The 19,075-nt window shown below is 40.3% G+C and overlaps 3 protein-coding genes across 3 annotated transcripts; 2 read left to right on the forward strand and 1 right to left on the reverse strand.

Moving 5' to 3' along the window:
• The first annotated feature begins 2,546 nt into the window (after positions 1-2,546).
• Positions 2,547-10,031, forward strand: LOC134634592 (delta-type opioid receptor-like). Its single transcript, XM_063483887.1, has 4 exons — positions 2,547-2,725; positions 3,073-3,343; positions 6,574-6,926; positions 7,464-10,031. Exons 2-4 carry the CDS (start codon positions 3,096-3,098, stop codon positions 7,991-7,993), a joined length of 1,131 nt encoding a protein of 376 aa, XP_063339957.1. The 5' UTR covers positions 2,547-2,725; positions 3,073-3,095; the 3' UTR covers positions 7,994-10,031.
• Positions 10,032-11,577: 1,546 nt separating this feature from the next.
• Positions 11,578-15,147, forward strand: chmp5b (charged multivesicular body protein 5b). The gene is made up of 8 exons (XM_063483954.1): positions 11,578-11,734; positions 13,160-13,264; positions 13,423-13,469; positions 13,559-13,652; positions 13,736-13,807; positions 14,213-14,321; positions 14,581-14,693; positions 14,803-15,147. The coding sequence occupies exons 1-8, from the start codon at positions 11,666-11,668 to the stop codon at positions 14,851-14,853; spliced, it is 660 nt and encodes a 219-aa protein (XP_063340024.1). The 5' UTR covers positions 11,578-11,665; the 3' UTR covers positions 14,854-15,147.
• A 60-nt stretch (positions 15,148-15,207) lies between these two features.
• fastkd3 (FAST kinase domains 3) lies at positions 15,208-19,046 on the reverse strand. The gene is made up of 7 exons (XM_063483953.1): positions 18,951-19,046; positions 16,973-18,441; positions 16,798-16,883; positions 15,893-16,067; positions 15,728-15,797; positions 15,535-15,649; positions 15,208-15,446 (listed from the first exon to the last, which is right to left on the reverse strand). Exons 2-7 carry the CDS (start codon positions 18,405-18,407, stop codon positions 15,348-15,350), a joined length of 1,980 nt encoding a protein of 659 aa, XP_063340023.1. The 5' UTR covers positions 18,408-18,441; positions 18,951-19,046; the 3' UTR covers positions 15,208-15,347.
• Between the last annotated feature and the right edge of the window lie 29 nt (positions 19,047-19,075).

The raw sequence follows: 19,075 nt of genomic DNA on the forward strand, positions 1-19,075 counted from the left end.
AGCACCTCAATAAAAGCTGACGTTTTGGCAGTTTACTGGCAAGTTACCAATCTTCCTACGAGTGGACATCCTAGCAAATTTGCCCCAAAGTTAGACCAAGGAGTTCTCAGAGAAACTGGAAAAAAAACCTCAAGAGCTACATCTCAGACTCTACAGGCCTCAGTTAGCATGTTAAATGTTAAAGTTCATGACAGTAAAATTAGAAAGTGACTGAAAAATAATGATTTAAAAGTGTTTGCAGGAGAAAGTCTCTTCTCACTAAAAGCAACTATAGCAGCATGGCAGAATTGCATCTGAACAAACTACAAGACATCTGGACAGACGAGACCAAAGTGAAGATGTTTGGCCATAATGTACCAAACACAGCATATCAGCACAAACACTCCAACTGTGGAACATGGTGGTGGACACGTGATAATTTAGGCTTGTTTTGCAGCCAAAGAACCCGGGCAGTCTGCAGTCATTAAGTTGACCATGAACTCCTCTGTATAACAAAGCATTGCAGTCAAATATGAGGCCACCTGTCCAGTGGTCTGTCTTGGCCTAGACTGAGTTGCAGCAGCAAATCTATAATAGAATGGCTGAAAAAGAAGTCAAATCAAGGAGTTGCAATGGAGCAGTGCAAACCTCAGCCCGAGTGAATAAATCAATAAGATGATTATTTGCAATAAGTAAAAAAGATGACAGTGAAGCATCTGTTTATGTTTTTATTCTTTAATGTTGGGAGTGCATAGACCCACTGCAGTATGTGCAAAAAAGAATAACAAGAAAAGAGATTTTTTTTATTATTATGCTTTTGAAAATGACGGTCTTGGTAATTTTTCACTTGAACACAAACTGCAGCAGACGAAAGTGACAAAATTACACTCTGTTCTCCCAGAAAATGACTCGAGAGGTAATTTGTGCAAGCAGATATTACAATCCAGTAAGCACCCTTTAGATGCAAGTTCACACTTTCACATACTTAAGGTTGCAAAAATGTGAATCTAATCAACAAAGCAAAGCAAAGTTAATTCCCCCAAATTGACTACAGTAAGTAGATTTGGTGCCTAAACCTGGCTAAACTGTGAAAGTGGTTCCATAATTTTTTTCTTAGCAAATGCACACAATATTATCCCCATGTTAGACCTCGTAGCCAGGTTTTTGTTTTCATTGGAAGGCGAACCATTAAAATGAAATTCATTTAATTATATCCATATTTGACTGTTTATCCACTACCTATTATCCAGTTAATGTTTTTCTAATCTAGCTTGCTGTGCATTAGTCTCGAGCAGTTTTACAGTTCAAACACCTATTATTAACCCATGAGTCATCATTAACTGATAAGTAATGAATAATATGCTAAATAGTCTATTCTGGAATAACAACGCTCTGTTAAAAGGGGCTATGATCAACCACACCAACCGACGGGATGAAATCCCTTCATGTTCAGTGATTTCTCTGATTTTTCTTTAGACAAACAGAAGCAATTTTCTTTAGTTTAAACTTCGGTTTATTGTATACAAGTTACCGTCATTATCATTCAGTATCCAGTTTATAAAGCAACTCTGAGCAGGTTTTATATTTTCTCTAAAGGATTAAAGAAGAGAGCTGCACAAATCTGCCATTTAACACTCTTCTCTCATCATAGTTATTCTACGAACAGTCTGTAGTGTCAGGAGCCATAGAGCCAAGAGAGCTGTTTTTTGGCACTGGCAGTGAAGGAGATCCTTTATAAAAACAGAGCTAAGCACAATGCATCAGACTGAGATAGGTCTAAAACAACAGTGTACACTACAACTGATGTTGTTTTTAAACATCTTTAAAAAACAAAACAAAACATGGATTCTAAAAGTGATCAAAATTCGACTTTGAATCAAGAATATTTGAAATGCTGGGAAGCAAAATGAGATCCAGTGCCAATGGCTTTTCCTTTCACTGAGGGTGAAATGATGGGTCATTTTGGTTGTTTGTTGGAGTGGTCTGAGCGCTGGCCGTGCTGGACCTTGGTCATATATCATCCCCCCTTTTCTGTCCCCGGGTTGTAGCAGAAATGGCCTGAAATGCGCAGTGCTGTGTCCAGTTAAAGTGTTTATGACCTCCATCATTGAAGACACACACATACACACACACCTGAACATCAGCGAGGCTGTATTTGTTGCACTCTCGCCTAAATTCACAATTTAAAAGGAAAAACGTATTTTCTTTGCCCACGGAGAATTTCATCGAGCCCCTGTACATCGTTAGAGAACCATTTTTTAATAAACTGCAACATAGATGCAATGTTAATCTCGTTTTACCCTTTTCAGTGCTTCTAATGCACAAATCTTACTTCATTATGCTCAACAGTTTTTGCTCGGTTGTGACATGGTGATTGTGGGAAGCTGTGCGCTTGCCTGCAGGTTATTGTCATCGCTCTGTCATCTCATATTTTGGGTGAATGTTGTAGGCGTGTGTGTGTGTGTGTGTGTGTGTGTGTGTGTGTGTGTGTGTGTGTGTGTGTGTGTGTGTGTGTGGTGGGTCTAGCCTGATTGCGCGCCACTTCTCCATCAGTGCGTGTGCACGAGGGTCCGCAAAGCTGCCGCTGCTCCTCTCCGGGCGCAGTACCATCCCCAAACTTTGATGAGCCGTAACCTTCACCAGGGCAACAAAACAAGCCGAGCTGAATTATACCTGCGAGGATATATTAAAAATAAAAACAGCGTCGTCTCTTTCTCCCCCCTCTCTCTTTTTCTGAGTGATTAAGGTGAGTAAACTGCCAGCTTCACATTACAGTGCGCGTTTTCCCCTCAACGATTCGCAGCACAGCGCGTATTTTACCGGACATGTTTTTCCAGATCTGCGCGCGTCTCCACAACCAAAGTGAAGTTTGTGTAGGTGTGATGTTTTTGCATTAATTAATTGATCGTGCAAACTTTTTTTCATTTTTATAATTGAGTAAAGATGCTCTAGATGCTTTTTTTGCAGCTCAGTTGCTCCGATATCACCATATTTTTTTTTACCTCCTGTATGTTACATCTCTGAATTCAACACGAGGAATTTATCAGTAACTCGATTTTAAAGTCTTAACCTGAAAGGATTTTTTCCTCCCAGCCTAACAACAAACAGGTGTTAAAATGGAAAGCACTCCGATTGAAATTTACAAAGAAGACACCAAGTGCCTCTCCTCGCTGCTGGAAGACTGTCCGGCGAATTCAACTGCTTGGGTATCCGGATACTCTGACAGCCGCAATGTGACCCACGATGATGATAGCTGGGAGCAGGAGAGCATGTCTCCCATCATCCCCATCATCACCGCAGTGTACTCCGTGGTGTTTGTGGTCGGCTTGTTGGGCAACTGCCTCGTTATGTATGTGATCATCAGGTAAGGATTTTTCTCCCCACTTTGTATAACATCATAAAGTATAAATATTAAAATCCGCATGGTGTGCCAGAAATCACTCCTCTGTTTCTATGGAGAAAAGAAAAGAGAAAAGATGCTATTATGTCATTTTTTTAAGAAATCAAGATCCAGCCAGAGGAATGTTTTTCTTCTCTGCCTTTGCAAATGTTATTGCTTGGGAATAAGATAGTAAGTAACAAGCACCCAGACTTGGGCTTTCACAGTGACCTCCAGGCCATCTGGTGTTAGTCACAGTTCTTGTTTTTGCCTGCATTTTGTTTTTGGATGCGCTTCACAGACACTGAAAAAAAGGTGTGATGCTCTAAGCTCATGAAAGAGTTGACAAAATGGGCATTTAAAATAGTATGAGACAGCATCCAGATAGAGAACGATCTTTTTTAAACCCCCAAGTCTCAAAAAAGAAAACAAGACTTCATTTTGGCAAAGAAAGGGAATGTTGTCATTTCTAATCTGACATTAAATGTTCAAAAGCTTGGTGACAGAGAGCTAATTCTACCTCCTCCAGAAAATGAAACATGCCAACTTTATGAATGGCAACTCTCCAGCAAGACCTCCCAGATATAAAATGGAATTCTATACATTTCTCATCAAGTCTGGCCTGGCAGGCATAATATTAATTACGTCTGAAACCAGTGGTGCTTTGTCAACCCAATAACATGCTTACACCTCATTGGGCTTTATTTATGGTCTGTGTGAGCAACAAATCTTATCTGATGTAACGTGAACTGCTGCAGTGCCATCCAGAATGCTTCAGTTCCTCGACAACAATTACCTCAAATCAGGTTGATGGCTTCGCCTGTCTGCAGGAGCCAGCTTTTTCATTTTACTGTTGCTCCATACAGAACAGCTGAAGGAAGAAGATGCTTAATGCTGATTTATTGGGAAGAAATATATGAAATTATTCAAATGTAATAAAGTCAATTTGGGCCACAAAATAGATGTTTAGGCCGCTTGTCTGATTTTCAGACATGTCATGTTTTATGTAGACAAACTGTCCGTTTTACCATCTTTCGCTTTTAGATGTGCTCTTATTCCTTATGTCAGATTCAACAATCTGACATAAGCTCCTCAGAGATTTTGGTCTATTTTGACATGATAGCGTCACACAGTTACTGCAGATTTGTCAGCTGCACATCCATGATGTGAATCTGCCGTTCCACCCCCTGGCCTCTAAATGGCCATTATAGTACAGTGAACTCATTGTCATGTTCAGGAAACCAGTATGAGATGATTTGAACTTTGTGCATTATCCTGCTGGAAGAAGCCATCAGGAGATGGCTACATTATGGTCATAAAAGGATGGTCAGCAACAATACTCAGGTAGGCTGCAGTGCTCAGAGGAGTTCAAAGGGGGACAAGAAAATATGCCCTACACCATTATACATCACCAGCCTGATCAGTTGATACAAGGCAAGGTGGATAAGGGTTTTCATGTTGTTTATGCCAAATTCTGACCCTACCATGCAAAAGTTGGAGCAGTAACACTTACTCATCAAACCAGGCAAGGTTTTTCCAATCCATTTTTCACTTTTGATGAGTCTGTGTGAAATGTAGCCTCAGTTTCCTGTTCTTATCTGACAGAAGTAGCAGCTGGTGTGGTCTTCTGCTGCTGTAGCCCATTTGCCTCAAGGTTTGATATGTTGTCCATTCAAAGACACTCTTCTGCATACTTAGGTCGCAACGAGTGGATATTTGAATTACTGTTACTCACCTTTCAGTTTGAAATAGTCTGCTCTGGCTTCTTGTATCGACAAGATATTTTCAATCAGTGAACTGCTGATTTGGATAGTTTCTCTTTTTGGTAAATGCTATACTGGTTGTCCTTTGTAGATCAGCAGTTTCTGAAATACTCAGACTAGCCCATGTGACACAAAAAAGTTACTTAAATCACATTTTTCCCCAGTCTTATTCTCAGACTAAACTAGATCCACTACAATGTCTAGATCCGCTAAGTTGCTGCCATGTGATTGGCTGATTAGATATTTGGTATACAACTGCACTTGAACACGTTACATAATGAAGTAAAGCCACTGAATGTATTTATAACTCCCAGTGAATATAACTTTGCTTATTCTCTGCTATATGTGTATAAAAAACAAAATAGCTGCTTGCTAACACGTTAATCCACATATCAGGGTCAGTGCCTGCTGAACTAAACCCAAGTGGCTAAAAGTAAACTTGAAAAAACTTTGATATCATGACAAATACATTTCTCTTTTGCCCAGAGGACTGAGCTTTATCTATGAATATAAAGCTGAAGCTAGCAGCTAGTTAGCTTGAAACTAAATTTACTGCTTCTACATTTTGGGTTAATCACACCATAAATAAAAGACATGCAGTGTGTTCAATAGTGAGCTTCTGGTAGACTGAACTTCTTTTTTCTGGTCACAACTATTTTCTTGGGTTTTTTTGTCTTTATGATTAGCTAAAGTAACTGGTTGCTAATAGGTCCTTTAAGCAACTTGTCTGGTTTCAGAGGGCTGTATTATAAAGAAATATTGTTTTACCTGTCTCTTTCTCTGGATTACTGCTTGTGAATAGTAGACCATTTATAAATAGTTGAATTACTTTAGCCCACTATACTGTGGTATATAATACCAGCAACTCTGCAAATTGTGCAAAATAATGCCTATTTTCAGGTTGATCTCAAATGGAGGGGAGTTCACATTAATTTTTCCAGTTGGAAACAAATTTTTCTGATTACTCCAACATGACACGAATGCAGTTTATTCTAACCAAAATTTGATTGTGAAACACTGACACTCTTTCTGATAATTTTGCTGTAATCTTGAACAGAAGTTCATTCTTTCAGGTGAATCTTTTAGGTTCTTGCAGATCATACTATAGCAAGTAAATTGCGCAGAAATAATCAACTTTTAAAAATTTCTACCCAAATTCCAAAAATCTGCATGTATTTTGCATGGGTGCTACCACAAGTAAAAATCTGTAAATACACAATAAAGCTCATTGGATATGGTTTCCAATCAGCACCACTTTATACATAACAATGAAGTGTGAGCCTGAAAGATTGCATTACAAATTCAAGAAAGCACTGTGGACTAATGGACAATGTTTAATTCATAATGAGCCCAGAACAAAGGTCTTCCTCTGAGTCGCGAAGCAATAACGGCTGCCGAGACAGTGCCGTATCTCTCCTCACAGGACAACTTTGTGTTGTGCATATTTAACAGGTACACGAAGATGAAGACGGCCACCAATATTTATATTTTCAACCTGGCACTCGCCGACGCCCTCGTCACCACCACGATGCCATTCCAGAGCACTGACTACCTTCTGAATACGTGGCCCTTCGGCGAAGTGGTATGCAAGGTCTTCATCTCCATCGACTACTACAACATGTTCACCAGTATCTTCACCCTCACCATGATGAGTGTGGACCGCTACGTGGCCGTGTGCCACCCCGTGAAAGCCCTGGATTTCCGCACTCCCCTCAAGGCCAAGATGATAAACGTGTGCATCTGGATCTTGTCCTCGGCCGCAGGGATACCTGCTTTTGTGCTGGGCGGTACTCAGACGAACAGCGGTGAGGAAGTCTTTCCCCAATGTCTAACAAAAAGTTTAAGAGTCTCTGTCCACTTTCTATGCGCAGCAAATTCTCTCCAAGCATGTACTAATAAAATGTTAAGAACAGAAATATATTCAAAATATCAAATCCATCTGTCAGTGAAGAGTTTTTCATTAGCTACAAATTGAGCACCTCCTTCCTGAATATAGATGATGTAAGAAATAAAAAAGCGTTTAGAGCAAAATGTTCCCTTGTTGAGTGCAGATTAGCTATTCTACAGCAACTTGCTAAATTGATTGCAGAAAATTGTGAAGTGGAATTTCATTTATCATAAAGTGCACTTCAAAAATAGACTCAAAACCTTTTTGTTCACACTTGGTAGCTGTGTGTGAATGCCTTTTTTTTTTTTATGTTTTCACTAACTTAAGACATAATCAAACCTACAGGTTTTTCTGTTTTTATTTTCAGTGTTAATTACATTGAGTTTCATAAAACATGTCATATAAATAAAATTGCCACTTTGGACTTTATTTTCTCTCCACTGTTCTTCCACAGACATAACAGAGTGCGCGCTGCAGTTCCCCGATCCCTACACAAAGTGGGACACACTGATGAAGATTTTAGTGTTTGTCTTTGCCTTCGTCGTGCCTGTGCTCATTATCACCGTGTGCTACTCCCTCATGGTCCTGAGGCTGAAGAGTGTCCGAATGCTGTCCGGCTCGAGGGAGAAGGATCGCAACTTGCGCCGGATCACGCGGTTGGTGGTGGTCGTGGTGGCCGTGTTTGTGGTCTGCTGGACGCCCATTCACATCTTCATCCTGGTCAAAGCTCTCGTCACCGTGCCGGAAACCACCGCCATCATGGCCGCCTACTTCTTCTGCGTGGCTCTGGGTTACACCAACAGCAGCCTCAATCCTGTCCTCTACGCCTTTCTGGATGAGAACTTTAAACGCTGCTTCAAAGACTTCTGCCTGTCAGCCAAACTGAAGGGGGAGAAGGTGTCAGGGAGCAAAAAGGCCCCCAGCACTGTGCGAGAGGCCGCTGTTCCCCTGGAAAACCCAGATGGGACTGGTAAGCCGACATGACTAGCAGTGGAACTGTCTTCAATCTCCCACACTGGAAAAGAAGACTCACAGTACCTGGGTTTAACCCACATCACAACAGCAATGTAGACTGGGTTTTGGATTCACTTCATTTTAATTATCACCCAGGGTATAATCATTGATGTGGTTGTCCATAAATCCAAATCAATCCATCCTCGTGTCCTCTGACTTCTGACACTTTCCCTCATAGCAGCCTGTGATTGTAGGTCGAGACAAAGATTGTGCATTTATGGTTTAACCTGGCAGGTGGATGTAAACCAAACAATTTTAAGTAGGTCAAAGATCCTCTTTGTATGAAGAAAGTGCTGCTTATAATTAATATGGATTACTGTTGATGGAGGTCCAACAATTAGTTGATTAACCAATTATTACATGAATCCCCATTTATTTTGATGACTAAGTAATTGTTCAGGAAGGGTTTTTTTTTTAGGAAAAATTAAACATTCGCACCATCCAGCATCCTAAATGGGATTTTGATTTCATACATGACAGTTAATTAAACATTTTTAAAACAAATTTATGATCGCTTACTGTTTTAATGATGATTTATTTAGCCATAAGTTTAATTTAGACTGCCAACCTTCCCAGTGTGTACTGACAGCTGAGATACGTTACATCACCTCTACAACCCTGAATTGAATAAGTAAGAGATGGATGGATGGGCGGGTGGATGGGTATTGAGCTTACTGGCAAAATAATCAGCAGATTAGCCTTTCATAAAATCATCATTACACAATATTGCACACACAGTCATGAGATAATTATGTTAAGATATCTCAGGAGAACTGACGATTATTTAAAGGGTAAACGAGCAGGAGACTGATTAAAATCACTTGGCCCATATCAAGTTTCATCAGTTTTGATTCATTTGTCTCTCAAATGCTGTTTATTCCCAAAATTTCCTCCTATCATTTTTTCATTTGCCAAATGTGCCTTTAAAAGTCCAGGAAAAAATGTTTGTGGCAGCAGAAAAATGACTTCAGGAATGATTACTAGATGGGGTCAAACAGCACTTCATATTATAATGTTTGCTATTTTTATTCAATGCATTTGACATGCCGGTGATATTTGCATGAATCCCTGACAGCAGACATGTGCCAAAAACATTTTCACATCCGTGCATAGCCTGAATGGTGCTGATTGACCGCAGTGTGAGAGCACTCACGGACTCATGTTGGACTTTGAAGTTGTGTAAGAGTCAGAGAAAGAAAAGAAAAAAGCAACATTCATCTGCATCAAAGCAAGTTAGTCAATGAGCGAATGTGGAGGGAAGATCCTGGACTTGAATGTGCATTTAAAATTTGACAGAGGGCTCTCTATCAGCTTTGACCCTGGCGTTGTGTCCAGACTGATAAGTTGTTAACTTTATGGTATATAACTAATAATGACATGTGCTTTGTGTATGGCTTTTACCATGATACACATACTGTAGTCCTGCTGAACTGTCATACTGTTATTGTTGTACAGTCTGATAAGCCGATTAGCTCTTTCAACAAGTAAAAATACAGAATATTCTAACAACTGTACAGTATCTCAGTCTGTATACAAGGACTTATTTTGTATAGACTGCAAAAAGAAAATCTTTGCACAGACTTTATAAAAATATACTGTATTTGTAGCATGTTAATCATCACTGCTATGATAGTAAAGGCAACATCAATAGCCATAGGCTTCATGGACTGTGCTGTCATTTTGAATGTACTGCAAATACTACATAAAAGTCATCTATCTCATTAAAAAAAAGCATCTTTAGCTAATACTTGTTGATAAATCTCTTGCTGACACATGTATACGGACACAAAAATAGATAAAGCACAGATGTTCTAAAAATAAGAGACGTTATTCTAAGAATCAACACTGTGATCGAGGCATCGTTGTAGTTTTTATTTATTTCTTTTTAATCTCTGTGCTCACAGTTTAATGCTGTACATTGGCTTCTCCTGCCGTCATTCGAGCAGGACGTGTACTTATCGATTAAAACTTGTCTGTGAAGAGCTTAATAAAGCAAGTTTAACAAATACACACTGATTCTTTCCTTGGAGTGTGACAAGCTCGGTGATAGCGGATACTCATTGTTTGTTTGTTTTAAGGAAAACAAATCTCTCTCCTTTTTGGTGACTTGTTTTAATAGAAGTTGAAGCCTTGAAGAGATTCTTATTGGAGGCAGCGACTCTGCAGACTTCTACAGTTTTTTACTGTAAGCCATCAGCTCCCCCCAGAGGAAAGAGGATGCAATGTGCGGTCTTTGTTTTGTTTTTTTATTTTAAAGAAACTGCAATGATTAATAGCTGCATTCACATAACTTGGCATAAACAGAAGCTTCTCTATAGCAGTCCATATTAGTGTTCACATACTGGATCTCAATTGTGCCACTTCTGCAAGATCACGGGATAAGAAGATACATCAGGTGATGATTGATGATTTCTCCCACATTACAAGCTTCTGTGTCTCAGACTTCTTTTATTATGTTCATTATAATACATCCACAAGTCCCTCAATATTCAAGACTTCCAGATCATTTGATCATTATTCACGATTAATGCACCTGATACAAAACCGTAATTGTTTATCATTATTATTATTATTATTAGTAGTAGTAGTAGTAGTAGTAGTAGTAACCTCATTTCTGATTTGTTCATAGCATTTATATTTCAACATTACTAAATTGATTCGACTTAGCATGGCAGTGTATGAATTACTGAATTGCTGTAGGCAAATTCCAGCACTTAGTGTTTTTGGACTATTTCTGTATGTGTAGAAATAAGCCATAATGAGAACAGACAGACTGGATTCATGTAGGTTCATGTTCTAAGTTCAGGTCAAATGAATTTTATTTACATACAGAGTACTGAGTCTGTAGTCCGTAGTCTGATACTGAAAATATGCATCATTTTGTTTTAAACAAACCATCAGTGAAGCAAAACAAGGAAACATTCAGGTTCTGAGCTACTAACACTTTTTTCCTAATTTACATTTTCTGTTGTATTCTCCTTCATAAATGACTTGTCTTTTGAAAATGGCTCAACAAATAATAAGAGCTTTTATGGAAAAAGCAGATGGCCGTATTAATTTATGCTTTTAACAGCATGTTTGTTTGAAGGCAGCAAGCATAATAAATAATAAAGGAAAATGAACCAGACGGGCTGGCGAGGCTATGTCTAGAAAGATGTACCTAATTTTAATATTATCAGAGTGTGTGGGCGGAGTGGGGGGCATATAGCTTTTAGTTACAAGCTGTGGTGTGGATAACTGGAATACTTGAGCTTACTGTAGGTAATAGACATAATATATGAAATGATAGAATATTTCATATATATCATATTAAGTTAATTTCGGACCCTGAATTTTGTACAAATTTTGTGTAGTTGTGTTTAATTTTTAGAATTAGTGCTATCTAAACGGCAAAAAAAAGAGAGAAAAAGAATTAGTTGAGGAACTTAATTGCGCCATATAAAGACGAGGCAGGCCAATAAACAAGCACACATACATCAGCTCAAGAGTAATCTGAGGAGGGCGTGGCCGGGTGAGTCAAACCCATGTGACTCCCCTTACGTCATGGGAAGGGCTTTTCCGGGTGTTTAGTTGGACACTGAACTCTTGACAGGCAAACAAACGTAGCTGTTCTTTTACACTTTTCACCTAATTTTTGCCGAAATGAATCGCATATTTGGCAAAGGAAAAGATAAAGGTCCGCCACCGAACCTGACGGACTGCATCGGAAGCGTAAGTATGAGGCGGAAATAACTTTTCGGAAGGATCTTTAAACGAAGTAAACAAAGACAGTTAGCTAAGTGTTAGCCAAGTTTCTGGGGACCAAACAGGCCACGGGTTCACACATTTAATTGGAGATATCATTCTGGGAAATATACATTATTTTCTAGATTAATCGTATGTTATTTTTTTATATTTTTAATGTCTCGTAGACTTAAAACCTAACGCCTTGAGTTGACAGTGTCAGTCGGTTAATAAGGTTCTCAAAGCACACAGTCAGTTTTCAGTGTGGGTAATGGGTCATCATTGTGTAACGCTGGGCAGGAATTTGAGCCATTCGACTGTGATTGAGCTGAAACCATGTTGTTCTCCGAGTAAAACAAAGAGAATAAGCAGACATGAACCAGTTAAACTGGTTGTCAGACTGGAGAGGAAGGACGTGTTTAATGATGATGAGTTTTAGCGCCCACCGCAGGAAAATTACCACGGCTGTGATAGAAAAATATTTTGTTTTTAATTTACTGTAACATAAAATACTTTTACAGTCTCCACCAAATGGCCAGAAATAACAGGAAAATGCTTAGTTTCTGATAAGATGAGATAAAATAGATCCCAAGGGAAATCCCTGTGCCTTTTTAGATGCTCGGTACGATGAGAAAAAACATTCTCACACAAAAAAAATTATGATCAACTACTGAACGGCTGCTGGAAAGATAAGACACAGGTGAGAGCAACAGCAAAATGTTAAAATAAGTATAAATGTCAGTATGATTAGTATTATAAATAGGCAGAAAGTGGTGTTGTAAATAATATTTTTAATGCTGTTGTAGTATGTGACAATGGAGAATAAACTACAAGTGATACTGTATTAATAATAATAATAATATTAATAATAATAATAATAATAATAATAATGATAGTCCCATCTGGTAAAGTGTCGATGGGTTAGGAAGTGTTGCTGTGCATGTGTATATTTTTCATGCATCACATGAGGGAGGAGTTGTACTGTCTAATAGCCACAGGTAGAAAGGAACTTCCTGTAGTCCTCAGGCCTGCACCTTGTGGCAGTGAGTCATTTGACTCGTGTGCTGTGGTGACTAATCAAGAGGGTCATGCTTGGATGGATTGTCCAAGATGCTGAGGAGTTGAACCAGCCTTCTCGATAAGTTTGTTCAATCTGTTGCCATCAACTGCCTTCACCCAGCTGCCCCAGCACACTGTCGCATACAAGACCACTATTGCTACCACAGAGGTATAAAACATAGGCAGCATAGTCTGTAGATGCCCTTCAACATCTGTAGGACCATTTAGTGGCCTATTCTGAACCAGGAAAAACCCTGAATTCATTACTGTGTTGTTCTTTAAAAAGAGCTCCAATAATAATATGGTCCTACTGTCAGAGATCAACTAAAATTGATGTCATGTTTCTACTTTCAGGTGGATTCTCGGGCGGAGTCCATTGACAAGAAAATCGCCAGACTAGATGCTGAACTTGTGAAGTACAAAGATCAGATGAAAAAGATGAGAGATGGGCCTTCAAAGGTGAGTCTTGTTGTCCGGTTGTACTGTAAGACAAAGAGGCTGGTGTCTCTTAAAAACTTTCAGTACGACATCTCAAGATCAAAATAAACCTCTCTAAAATAATTCCTACAGTTTGTGAGGGGGTTTTCCACAAGTTTGTCCTTTTTCTCCCCCACTAGAACATGGTCAAGCAAAAGGCAATGAGAGTGCTCAAGCAGAAGAGAATGTGAGTACTTTTACTTCCTAAAGAAAGGGTAAGTTATTTAAGCTGCCACCTTGATTGCTCTCATAACTTTATTTCTTCACGGCTCCAAGGTATGAAAGCCAGAGAGACAATCTTATGCAGCAGTCGTTCAACATGGAGCAAACAAACTACGCGATCCAAAACCTGAAAGACACTAAAACTACAGTAAGAGAACAGGAACTGGACCAGATCTTAGTTACAGAAGAAAATATTATGTGTGCTAACATGTTTTGTTTTTCTTCTTTTAGGTTGATGCCATGAAAGTTGGCCTCAAAGACATGAAGAAGGCTTACAAGAATGTGAAGATTGATAAAATTGAGGTATGCTTTCAGGTTATTTTAACAGCAGTTAATGTAGTTACTTGGCTGTTAGTTAATAATTAACTAATTAATTATTATTATTGAAATTCAGTTACCAGTCTTAGGTGCTATCTCTTTAACCCTTGAAGGTCTGCTGATATAACAAAATGAGTCGCTGTGCATCACAAATTAGTGAGGGTGGTCTCTGCCTGTGCAGCTACACCCAGAAAAACCCAGAAACTATTGTATTGGTTGTCAAATACACATGTTAGATAAGTCCTGTACAGGAAAGATCCTTAATGGTGATTGGCCAGCAGGGATTAATAACAGCCCAGATGAAATATGAGCAGAGTGTGCTGGTTATCAAATTACCAAAGACGCTGCTGACACAAATGTAATGCTTCAAACTTTTTTTAAAATATTCAGGATCTCCAAGACCAGCTGGAGGACATGATGGAGGATGCCAATGAGATCCAGGAAGCGATGAGCAGAAGCTATGGCACACCTGACATCGACGAGGACGACTTGGAAGCAGGTCGGGAAAACACCAATATGCCAGGATTTCACATATACAGCATTAAGAAAGAAAACATTACAGAGTCCAAAGCTGCAGCAGTTCTGGTCAAGACTTATCTTTGCAGCATATGTGACCAGTGTGTGGGTTTCATAAAAAAGGCTTCTAGTTTTTCCACTGACATCAGTTAGGACTTTTTAAGGATTCACATGTGTAGACAGTTTAAACACAGATCTAAAGTGATAGAGCTCCTGATCTTTAAATGCTGTTCTGTCCACAGAGCTGGACGCTCTGGGAGATGAGCTGCTGATGGATGACGACAGCTCCTACCTCGACGAGGCCTCATCTGCTCCTTCCATCCCAGAGGGCCTGCCCGGCGACAAGTCAAACAGGGTACTGATCACAAGAGTTTTACAGTTTCCTGTGAAATTTCTATTTAGTTTATAGCTTCTTGGTTCGTTATGCTTTCATTATTCATGGGAATTCCTTCTTTTTCTTTTAGGATGGTGTCCTGGTAGACGAGTTTGGCCTTCCTCAGATCCCAGCTTCTTAAAGGGGTAGTTCGAAAACATATCATGCTAGTTTTACATGTATCATAGCCCTTTTTTTCCTATTTATCCAACTGACACTCCTGGCCGAAAAAGGCAGCAATAAAAACCAAAGCATCTTCTGTCCAATGAATGGTAGAAACTGTAAGGTAAAAATCGGGCGTCTTTAATTAAAGATTGTGCTTCTGACTCTTTATAACTAAGCTTGTGATTGCCGGAATTAGGTTTCTATTATCTTTGTACAGTTTTTGCAGCACCCTGTTGCAAAAAACAAAATAAATTATATTTTTCAAACAATACTCATCCTTGTGTGATATAGAAATCATTCCATCAAGTCATTTTTTTGTACAAAAGACAGTTTATTGTCCAGTTAAATTTGTGCATGTGCAGGTGATAACTTAAAACACATTAACTTGGCAATGACTGTTAGCAAAAATAAATATGGAGTTTTTCTTTTTAAAAGCCCTGATGTTCCAACCACAGCGAGACTGTTTCGCGGTCACCAGCTGAGCCTGTAGGTGTGAGGAAAGATTTTTTGGTGTAGATACTCCACCATGCTGGTCTTGCTTTGCAGCTTTTCAAACTCAAAGTAAGGAATCTAGAAAGAAGAACACAAATTCGGCTATTTCGTTTGAATTTTAGGGTGTACCGATCTACACAATTCTAAGAACTGTTGAGGATCTAACCTGAACAACTTCATATCCCAGAAGGCGCAGATGCCGCTGCTTGATGGCCTCTTTTCCAAGAAGCTGCCTCAAGTTTGACGTGAACCTCTTTTGTCCATCGATACACAGAGCGATCCTGCAACGTCACCAAACAGCTCTCAAATACGAACTTTACTTTCACTGCTTTGACATCGAAAACATGAAACTGGTTTACCTTTTGTATACATCATCAGTTTGGCTGGCAGGCAGCACATATCCCTCTTCATCAAGTTTTATCTCAACATCTGCAACAAGAAAAGAAAGAAGCCTTCAGTAGATAAGCTACAGGAAACATTTATGAAGTAAACCACTGGTGCAAACCAGTGTGTGTGTGTGTTACCGAGTGTGTAGCAGTACGGCGTCAGAACTTTTGATCCAAAGTATGAACGATCCCCGAGCAAATCCACCAATCCAGTTTTCACAGAGTTGTACAGATGTGGATCCACTGGTGTCTCCAGAGAGCGGCCAGACATGAGGAAAGACTTGACGCAGTATTTTGGAAGGAGTTTGGGACCCTGATGAAAGAAAAACAAAGGCTGACACAGGAAAGTGTTCACATAGCCTGCCATGATGTGTGACTTACAGATTTTCATTTATTTGACAACAAAAACACTGAGCAGTATAAATGTTATTAGTATTCACTTCTTTTTGTTTACGTGTGTTTGCTATCCATTTGAAATGAGAAAAACCACACAATAAAAACACATCCTGTTTTTATAAAGGCTCACAGAACGTGTATACATTTGTTAGTTTGTGTTTTTGGATCTCAAAAAATGAAAACTAGATAAAAGAATGGAATTGGAGGTTGGTAAGTCAAATTTAAATAAAATACAACAGAACACTGTAGAAACAATAAAGTGACCCTTCAAAGTAACCTAGATAAGTAAATTGATAAATAATTTGCTCCTAATGTAAAATACTGACAAAATGACGGGTAAAGCCATCACACAGAGGGGCTATTACAAGAAAAAAAACTTTATCGTTTATAATTTAGTTAATTACAGTCACCATGATTTGAGGAAAAACAAAACACAATCAAACTAAACACAGTGAAATCTGTTTTCTGTTGATTGTGTGACCACACTGAAATACTGAGGTACATTTTTTGCCACATAACTAAAATGCACTGAAGCTCACACACCGATGATGAGTTAAGCCTGTGGGTGTGTATTCAGGTTTTGTATTGTTCCTGTGTCATTCAGCTTTCCAAGTGTCTAACCCTTCACATTGTTCTAAATACTTTACCTCGTAGAAGGGACACTCCAATTTTACAGTCATGTAGAGCTGAGTCAGTTCTGCCAGAACAGCCCGGTCAATTCCCATGCCCTGCTCTACAGGACAAAAAGACAGAGCAGGAAATGACGTCAGCAATATTTTGTTAAATCATGCACTCATGACACAGCAGGTGTGTTGGCATTACCTTGCAGCTGCTGGAGGAAATAACTGCTGAAAACTTTAGAGACAAAATTAACAGGGAACCTCTCCACCAGGGTGCAGGCATGGAGCAGGTTGAGCAGCGTTCGAGGCTGGAAGTGTGAGAAACGCGTGTGCAGGATAGTTTCTACTTTCCCAAACACCTGGCCCGCATTGGGTGGGAGGTATCCCAGCTTCCCAAAAGCCATGATCTGCCTGGCCACCTGGCTGGTGCTGTAGTCATCTGCTCGGTACACAAAGCTCTCAGCGATGGCATCAAAGACGGGCGGGGAAAGGATGTTCCTGCGTCCAAAGAACTGCATCACTTTAGTAATTGTCTCTGGGTGGGAGGTGAAGGCCACTGTAGGAACATATTTCTCCATCGCCTCCATAAAGTAATGATCACTGTGACCAAAGTGCATTAGTGCCCCAAGTACATGGGTGAGCTCCTCATCGGTGAAGTGAGGCACATGCCGCACAGCCTGCTTACACAGATTGATCACAAGAGGCATGGCCTGCATCTGATTCAGGGTTACGAGAGCACCGAGCACCCCGCTGACAGCAGCAGGATCCATACGGGAAGTAACAGTCACAGTGTGGCTGTGCATGGCATTCAGGAGGTCCCTGTATTTTCCATCTACACCCACACCACCTTGCAGAAGTCTATAAACAGCAACAAGGTCTGCTAGGCTCCAATTAGAAAGCTCCTGCCTCTGGATTTGCTCCATCAACTGCTCCAACATCACACTACCTGGACCCTCTATGGCCAGCATCGCCTGCCCCAGAGTACACAGTTCCCCTATGGTCATCTCCCCCCTGTCAAGCCTTGCCTGGCTCTCAGACATGAGCCTCACCATCAGTGTGCTCCAGGGATCCAAGTAAAGCCGTGTGCAGGCCAAGAGAGCCGAAACCAGTCCAGCATCAGTCAACCGTCCAGAGTCCTGCTCCAGCTGGAAGCACAGGGCCCTGATAGTGGCCTCCTCCAACACAGTGGGGTTGTTCAGAGCACCACCCTCCTGCTCCAGGTCGGCCACACGGTGAAGGGCTGCTGCGGCCATGGTGTCAGACATGATTTCCACTGAGCGCAGCAGTCTAAAAACCTGCCTGGAGGAGGAGCAGGTCTCCAGACGGTGCAGGAAACTTTGTTCCTCTATAGCTGTGGGTCGGTGCAGCTGGGTCAGACAAAACCGCGGGACCGAATCTCTGTGGATTCCCACTGAGCTGCTAGTGATGAAGGCAGGCTCCCTGACGATGGTGGTCAGACTCCTCGTCACGCTGTCCTGTAGTAGCTTCCGGCAGCCCCGTATCCTGATACACCGGCCGGCTGATGTACACAGGCAAGTTACACATAAGGACTGGCTGCTGGTACTCAGAGGCCTGACGGATCCAACAGGGTAACATCGGATCCTGAACGGAATCCTCTGAATCAGCTTCAGAGCCATGACCCTGGTCCGGGACTCACCGGTCCCAGCTGAGCTAAAACGAAATAAAAACACAAAAATATTAAGACTATTTTTAAATAAGTGAGAGAACAAAAAAAACACCAAGAGTCAGAGACTCCTTCCAAGCGTTTTCCTGTTTAAAATGAGCCGTTCATGGGTGGCTTTTTACAAAGACGCTCGAGTCGTATGCAAATAACTCAAGGCAAAGATAATATCTGTTATTTTTGGCTATTTAATAGGCAAAAGTGAACAATATTATCCGTAAATGTCACCTTACTTACAAAATTTAAATATATATGTTGATAGAAAACTAAAATATATCTGGCATTCACCAAAATGGTTTAAATACAGGGAAACGTCTGTCTTCGTTTCTTTTAGCGAACCAACCTTGAAGGTTGCTGTTAGCTAACGTTAGCATAGGTGCTAGCCTCATGTGTAACCTAGCAGAGCCGCACTGCTCTTCGTATTAACTTTTCATAGGCCTGACACTTCGGAATGATTAATAAAAACAACAATGTGACGACAGTAAACTGAAGTTCATACCTGGACCTTCCAACAGCGGAAAAGGGTCAAATAACCGCTTACACCGGAGATGCTACCAAACGTGACTCCGTAAGGAGCATGAGGCGTTCAAGGAACCCTCAAAGTCTGTTCTTCTTTTATTTCAC

Source organism: Pelmatolapia mariae, linkage group LG9, assembly GCF_036321145.2.
Source record: "Pelmatolapia mariae isolate MD_Pm_ZW linkage group LG9, Pm_UMD_F_2, whole genome shotgun sequence".
Taxonomy (NCBI): domain Eukaryota; kingdom Metazoa; phylum Chordata; class Actinopteri; order Cichliformes; family Cichlidae; genus Pelmatolapia; species Pelmatolapia mariae.